General features: G+C 46.2%; 1 protein-coding gene across 1 annotated transcript; it reads left to right on the top strand.

Annotated features, from left to right (window-relative positions):
• The first annotated feature begins 5,727 nt into the window (after positions 1-5,727).
• Positions 5,728-7,417, top strand: RPS27A (ribosomal protein S27a). Its single transcript, XM_027693469.1, has 5 exons — positions 5,728-5,868; positions 6,160-6,214; positions 6,459-6,544; positions 6,828-6,959; positions 7,230-7,417. Exons 1-5 carry the CDS (start codon positions 5,821-5,823, stop codon positions 7,377-7,379), a joined length of 471 nt encoding a protein of 156 aa, XP_027549270.1. The 5' UTR covers positions 5,728-5,820; the 3' UTR covers positions 7,380-7,417.
• The last annotated feature ends 514 nt before the right edge of the window (positions 7,418-7,931 follow it).

Here is a 7,931-nt window from a genome sequence, read left to right as displayed (position 1 = left end):
AAAATAATATTATCGCTTCCTCAAGTTCTAATGAAATGTCTTAGTGGGGAGTGGAGCAAAACCATCTTATATGTGGTAAGGGCACTCATCTGGAAGCAGATCTTGGATGGGCTTTGTGCTTCTTCCAGTGAATAATGAATTAAAGACAGGAGATGAATAATGAATTAATCTTAAAACAGAACAATTCCATGAAGCAGGAAGAACAGCTTATGATTTCCTCCTTCAGGTAAGTGTCCTGGGCACTAGGCTATGTAACTAACCTCACATTTCCTTTCATTCCAGTATCTTTAATCTCTCATTCAGTGCTAATTTCCTCACTAAATCAAAGCTGTGGCTGACCTTTGTGAAGTTTGGTTTGGAGGCTGAGTGGAGTGCACCAGTCAAGCAGAGAAATAATTAAATCAGCTGGTCAGAGCTTGGCAATAATAAATTGCACAGGACCATGATGCTGTGTAACTGTACATTTTGTTCATTCTTGAAGTATTTTACAAACTCCATTCCTTACAAAACTGTGCCTCCAAACTCGCTTGGGCATTTACAGATGTCTCTAGCTTTCATGAAATTCTACCTCTTCTTTAGACATAACTTTGGATGTTTGAATATTATTAAAATACCACTTGGCTTTTATGGACACTGGGTCAAAGTGCATTGTCACCTTGCTAGCGAGAATTTTTATGACAGTTCTTATGTTTTTCAAGATGAAGTGACTGAAAATTCTCGAAGTTGCTGAATAAAACATTCAGGTCTAAATCACTTTAAATCCCAGTGGATGATTAGCAACTGAGTCTTGGATTAGGAGACACCAAATTCTTGTGAAGGAAAAAGAGGCACACAAGGCAACACCAGCACAGTCCTCCCCAGAAACAGCTGTTTGCTCCAGAGAGTGTTCATCTGACACTGCACCTGCATTGCTTTTCATATGTAGCACGATTTTCTACAACCTCTAAGGAATGTTGAACACAAAACTGCCAGCAAACAAATAGGCCAACAACAGAAGCCTCAGGCCTGCCACCTGATCATGCACCCCTGCTAGAATTCCCTGCTGCACCCTGGAGATGGCTAGAAAGAAAAAGAATAAAACCTTGTGGTTTGGCCCATCACCATCTTCTTCAATTTAACAAGGCCTTTCATTTCTTAGCTGCTGCAAACATTAAACAGGAGCCATGGAATCACTCTGGGGAGCGTGGCAGTTACATCTGCACTGCTATCTTGCATGGTGTCAGCTTCTGTGCACTAAGAATGGCAGTGAGGGACCTTTCCATTCATTGTTTTCATGCTTTTGGTCAAAATCTGATGTATGTTACACTGTACATTGAGTTACAACACACAATGAGGTCAAACATTTATAATGGGTGTGACAAATAGAAAATGATCTTCTGTCACTCATTACATACATAGGAAACAGCACCAATAAAATTATTACATCCACCAGCAGAAAAATGAAATGAGAAAACTGAACCTGAAGTTTCAGTAGGCATGGCAATGTATCAATGAATATATCAAAATATATCAAATAATAAATCCATTTCCATCTAGCAGCATGGACTGTCCATTTTTCATATGAGGCTGTATTACTACCTGTGAGAGCTTACACCTGCTCCCTCTATTCCTGGCATACAAAGTATATTTGGCCACTCTTTGGGATCCCTTGCTTATGCCTGGGATTTAATTATGTCTCAGGTTTGAACTTCACAATACAACCTGGTCACAAGTAAAATTCTACAACTTCAACACTAAATTAAATTATATAATTTGGAAGAGAGACAGCCACTGACCTCTGCCTTCATCCTGTGTGATGCTCCCAGACTCTGGAAAGATCTCTCCTATGGAATTCAGCTGCTCTGCATTTCATAATCAGGAAGTGCAGGAGTCTGTGGTCACTCAGGTGTTGCCAATCTGAATTAAGGAGAAGATCAGGTGTCAGTAATAAACGTTCTAATTCTGTTATAGCAGTAATAACAGTCTGGGCAGCCTAAACCAGCTCAAGCTGGAAAATAATCATTTCATGCTCCCTGCATTCCTTACCAACCCAAGGGTCTGCAACACTGAACACCCTCCAGACACCACTAAACTGGCCAATCTTTGCTAGATTTGAATCACTCTCAAGGCAGCAGTTCTAATGCTCAGTAGAATAAGTGTATCCTTAATAACATCTGCATAGATTACAAGCTCTTCAGAGCAGTAATACTTCAGAAGCATTTGGAAACATACCACTAAGTGGCAGGCCTAGCTAAAAAAAAAAAAGATTTAACACTAATTTATTTCAGAAAACATCTCTACACTTATATATTTAACCTAAGGGTTACACTTATAGGACATATTCTGCATGTTGAAAAGTGAACTTGCAGACCTTTCCTTGTTTCTCATCCACACAATAATTTAAGTATCCATAGACTTAAAATTCTTCTCTTTTAACTGAAGTTCTCTTGTGAATCCTAACTCTGCAGATTTGTCCACATAATAAATATGGCCCAGCAGCTTTTAAAGAGTGCCAAAACGTGTTAAAACTGAAACAAAACAGCAGTAGCTACATCCAGCTTCATTACAGAGATATCTGCTATCTGGGAACAGGCAGCACAGTGACAGCAGCAAATGACATTCAGTGTTCTTCCTGTTGATACTGGCTGTGGGCTGAGAGCTAAAAGGAGGCTCTGCCAGCAGGCACCCAGGGAATGTGCTGGGGTGTGACTGCAGTCGGGCATCTTCCTTTCCCTGAGGCTGAATTATCCCTCTCCTAACAATCCCTCTGGGCTGAGCTCTCCTACTGGCTCTTACAGTGTGATGTGCTCCTCAAAGCAGACAATTCCCACAGCAATCCGAGGAGCAGGCACGTAACCAAAGCCTACCTTTGTTCTAGGCTGACATTTGTTGTGTTTTGGCAAGGATTTGTTAGATTAGCTTGATAATCTTACTTGTACTATGACTGCAGGGAAAAACCCCCCAAAGACCACGCCTTGTGCAGTGTCTCCCTCCAGCACTACCCCAAGGACACACCCGAGGTAAGCTGAGAACAGGAAGGAAGGTGGATACCTGCCATTCCACACCATTCCAGAGCTTCCTTCTACGCTAAGAATTCACTTTAAACAAAATACAAACATGCACACAATCTCACACGGACATATTAAATGTAAAAATAACTGATATTTGGTGGTAAAATCCTCCTCAGCACTGTTAGTGATGCTCAGTGTTTCCTACAGCTCATACAGAGATAAGAGGATTCTTCTTTGCCTGCTGTAAGTGCTCCCTCTGCTGTTACGCAGAGCAACTACCAGAAAACACGTTCATCAGCCTTGCGTCTTTCTCAAGAGGTGAATTTTCAAACGCTCCATCCCGTGAGGAGAAAATCGATACAATTTTCTGAGATTACTTTTCATGCTTATTTTCTGCACAAGCAACTGCTGTCTTATTCCACTCTGCCAAAGTATTGGTGGTATCATTTAGAATTAACAATGCAGCTAAGGAAAAAACCCAAACAAACCCACATTTAAATATCCTGCATTTGCCCTAAAAAGGCTTTTTACTATTCTTATTAAGCATACTGCAGAATCATTCCCTGATTTCTAAGTGGATTACAAATCCTGAGTGCAAAAAAATAAAGGTGATGAAATTAAAGACCCATAAGGAAAATAGTGTTTAATTTAAAAAGGCTAAAGGCCAAAATCCCTGCTTACATTAAAAATCACTTCTGAAATGCACAAGAATAAGAGAATGACTGGGGAGCTGCAGGCACTGAAGTTAAGGGGCAGTTTACTGGAGCAAGACACAAAAAGCACAGTAGATGCAAATCACCACCTGTGGATGCAGAAACCCTAATTTTCAGAAATATTGCCTATAAATTCGAGCACTTTCCTTAGCTGAGTCCAGGCAGGTGTGTGTTAGTTTGCCTGCAGAGTGGTTCTGGACCTGGCATTGCTGCCCATGAGGTTTGCTGCAGCTGCCTGCCCTTGGCTGGGTCTGGCAGTGCAAAAAGAGCCGTTTGGAAAATGCACAGACCTTGGAACCAAGTAGGGCTTTGTTTGTTTTCTTGTGGGCTGAGCAGTAAGTGCTGAGGTTGCAGGTTGCCCACGAGCCAGCCCATGGGGGCACTGTGAGAAGCCAAGGCCTGCAGAGTTCTCCCCGTGGAAAGCTGCCCCATGGGATGCTCCTGCAGCAGCACAGAGGGAACCTGGGTGTGAGGGCAGGGAGAGCTGTCCCTCGGCTCTGAGCCAGAGATCTCCCCGTGGGAGCTCTGCAATGTGTGAGAAGGCACAGTGCAGCTCACTGGGAAGGAAAGGCTTTTATTCAGATCACATTAGAAACTAGGAGCACTGAATCCAAAGTCATTTATAGGCTGGAATGTGGGTTAAAATTTCAGGTTTGAAAGTTTGTGATTCAAGTTTTGCTGTGTTTACTTTCCTTGCTCATTTCCTCCAGTAGCCCAAACCCATCCTTTCTGTGATGGGTTGAGATAAAAGACAGGGCTGTAGCTCCCAGAAATAAAAAGTGTAGCTTTCTAATCCACTGTTGACTGAGACAGTGAATTAATGCAGTGTTAGAACATTATTCAACAAAGAGAAGTAATCTTATGAAAAATCAAATACCAAGATCATTATGTATTTGTGTACACAGAAAACAGAAAATCCATGATTTGGGAAGAACTAATCTAATTAGTCAGTGGCCAGAAACAGAAGAGAGTTGTTTCTGTGCAGCAGTTACCCACCAGGCTCCAGGAGATGAGTTAATGAACTAATTTGTATGTTTTTGTATGAAATTGTTGAAATAGCCTCAGCTAGTACTCATGTATTCAAGTAAGTCTTCATTCTGCTTTAGCCTTTCCCGTACTCCATTCATAAGCATAAAAAACACCCAACGAGTAATTTCCACACCAGTGAAAGTGACTCTCAGAACTCCTTTATTCTTAACCTTCCCATAGCTTTTTCTAATTTTAAAAATCTTTGCCCTACGAACCCAGATATAAACCTGGCATCGATCTCAGGGAATCACAGGTGGCCAAGTGCCCGTGAGGTGTTTTTAAACTCCTCAGGGGCCGGGACACCGAACTCCGGGATTTCACTCTGCAGGGCGGACGTGCGGATACACGGCTCCCTGGAAAACAACACCGTCCCGAAAACAACAATCCCGCAGACGGCCACCACATTGCGCAGAGGAACCGGCACCGACGGCTGAAAGACCCTTCCCTCACGGCAGGGAGGACCCTCCTCGCCTCAGCCGCTGTGAGGGGATGCGGGACCCGCACTCACGGCGGCCCCCTCACGGCAGCTGCCGCCATCGCCTCACGGCGGCCCTGCCTCGTCCCCTCACGGCGGATCCTCGTCCCCTCACAACAGTCCCGCCTCGTCCCTTATGGTAGCTTTTTTTCTTCCCCAAACGACAATCCCGTCTTGTCCCCTCACGGCAGCTTTTCTTCCTCCCCAAACGACAGACACACCTCGTCCCCTCATGGCAACTTTCCCCCCTCCCCTCACGACGGCTCCTCCTTCTACCGTCACGACAGCCCCGCCTCGTCGCGTCATGGCGGCTCCTCCTCCCCTCACGACGGCCCCGCCTTTTCCCCTCACGGCGTGGCCGCGGTGCACTGTGGGAGCCGCGGTTCCCGCCCCCCGGCCCCTCAGCCGGACTACAGCTCCCAGCGCCGGCGGGCGCGGCTGTGCCGGCGGGGCATGCCGGGAGCTGTAGTCCCGGCGCCCCTGCCGCCCCTCCCGCGGCGCGCGAGGAAACCCCGTGCGCGCGGGCCCAGCCCTCTCTCTGCCGCGGCCGCCATTCCGCGAGCAGCGCGGGCACCCCGCGCCCCGGTCCCGCACCGTCCGCACAGCCCTCACCATGCAGATCTTCGTCAAAACCCTCACCGGGAAAACCATCACCCTCGAGGTGAGCCGACAACGCCGCGCCGGGCCGCCGCTGCCTGCCGGCGCTCCGGGATGCGCCGGGAGATACCGGGATGCGCCGGGAATTCCCGGGATACGCGGGGGAACAGCGGGGTGATGCGCGGGGAAACGCCGGCCCTGCGCTGCCCGGCGGGGTTCGGGCCACGCCGTGAGGGCCGAAAGGGCCGTGTCCGCACCGGGGGTGTGCCGGGAGCGCCGCGTGGTTCCGCGGCTTTCCTGGGCTCGGTAAAAGGCGAAGCGCGTTTTGACTCTCTTGTTCTGTTTAATGAAATAGGTTGAGCCTTCTGATACTATAGAAAATGTGAAAGCGAAGATCCAGGATAAGGAGGGTAGGTTCAAGGGGCACATTATTATATAGTGATCGAAATAAATAATTAATAAATATTATATATACTATTTATGCTATGATATAAACTCCTACATTATATTTCTTATATATTATATTGATATATATATCTGTCTTGTGGACTGATTTATGTCCTGCACAGATGTAATTGTCTGCAGCAATTTTTTTTTCTTGCAGCATGTTCTAGTGCACGTTCCTCATTTATTCCCGGTTTGTGTCCCCCTTAGGCATCCCTCCGGATCAGCAGCGGCTGATCTTTGCTGGGAAGCAGCTGGAAGATGGACGCACACTGTCCGACTACAACATTCAGAAAGTGAGTAGGAGAGGCCGGAGCTGGCAACAGTCAGAGCTGAGTCACCTTTGCTGCTCAGCCTCAAAATTGTTTCAAGTGTCTTCAACCAAATCCATGGATTTAGGGTTGGGTGGCAGTATTGATGCTGGGGACTTGGGATGTCACCTTAATAGCAAGTTTTAGAGCTTTCTAAGTGCCTGGCACTTGAGGCCTGCTTTCTCTAGATAAAAGGAACAAGCCTGCTTAAATGCTGCTCTTGCCTTGAGACAGCATTCTGAGCCTGTTTCATGTGCCTTACTAACAGGAATCAACCCTTCACCTTGTGCTGAGACTTCGGGGTGGTGCCAAGAAAAGAAAGAAGAAGTCTTACACCACCCCCAAGAAGAACAAGCATAAGAGAAAGAAGGTCAAGCTTGCAGTGCTCAAGTACTACAAGGTAGGTAGAAATACGAAACTTGATGAAAGCTCAGCTCTCAGCAGAGCTTGTAACTGGTGTATTTAATATTTGAAGTCCTTCTATCTGCAAATATCCCATCTGCTTAATGAAAGAGAAACCCACTGTTGCAGTGGGGCACTTCTGAGCTTGGCCTCGAGAGAAGCGTGATGCATTAACTATCACAGAAACTGCTTTGCCAATGAAAAATAGTCAAAATTCTCATCACTTCTGAAAGTACCTGAGAGATGTGTCCCTGTCTGCCCTTCCCAGGTGGACGAGAACGGCAAGATCAGCCGCCTGCGCCGGGAGTGCCCGTCGGAGGAGTGCGGGGCCGGAGTCTTCATGGCCAGTCACTTCGACAGGCACTACTGCGGCAAGTGCTGCCTGACCTACTGCTTCAACAAGCCAGAGGACAAGTGAATGTCCCACACAATAAAGAGCTGACCTTCTGTACGGTTTAAGGGTCTCTTTTTCTGTGGTGCTGCATTTCTTCTCTGCTCCTAAAGAGAAGAATCTGCGAAGCTTTGGGTGCTGCCAGCTGGGGTGAGGTGCTTTCTAAAAGTGAAGCAGCAGCTTGTTTGAAATAATAAGGGGTACCAGCTGCAGAGGGGGGAAAAAACCAACATTACAGCTAACCTTAGAAGTGGTCTCTTAACATGAGACAGGACAGTAGTTTTGATCTGGAAAAAGAGGAGCTCAGGAGGTCCAGAGTCATATCTACAAGTGGGTCACTGCTAGAGAAAGGGAGACTTGAAATACTGAAATACTGTACAGCACCACCGAGGGAGGGGAAAGAAGATGGCTCAGCTATTTTGGAGCCAAAGACAGTCATCAGAAATATTTATACCATGATGGTTTTACAGACCTGAAGTGCTTGTAGTTACTCCTGTAAGTTTATCCCATGTTCCAGTGACATAAGGTGGTTGCTTGACATGACAGAAAGGCAGAGAATTTCAGATATAAAATATACCT

This window comes from Neopelma chrysocephalum, unplaced genomic scaffold (assembly GCF_003984885.1).
Source record: "Neopelma chrysocephalum unplaced genomic scaffold, ASM398488v2 Primary Assembly neopelma1_91, whole genome shotgun sequence".
NCBI classification, from domain to species: Eukaryota; Metazoa; Chordata; class Aves; order Passeriformes; family Pipridae; genus Neopelma; species Neopelma chrysocephalum.
The sequence above is the reverse complement of the archived record's forward strand: the minus strand, read 5'-3'. Positions and strand labels throughout refer to the sequence as shown.

Excerpts from the sequence above, each read along its gene's own strand:
- RPS27A (XM_027693469.1), top strand. The coding sequence starts at position 5,821 with ATGCAGATCTTCGTCAAAACCCTCACCGGGAAAACCATCACCCTCGAG. Across the intron at positions 5,869-6,159 it reads GGAAAACCATCACCCTCGAG|GTTGAGCCTTCTGATACTAT; the intron begins GTGAGCCGACAA and ends TTAATGAAATAG. Across the intron at positions 6,545-6,827 it reads CCGACTACAACATTCAGAAA|GAATCAACCCTTCACCTTGT; the intron begins GTGAGTAGGAGA and ends CCTTACTAACAG.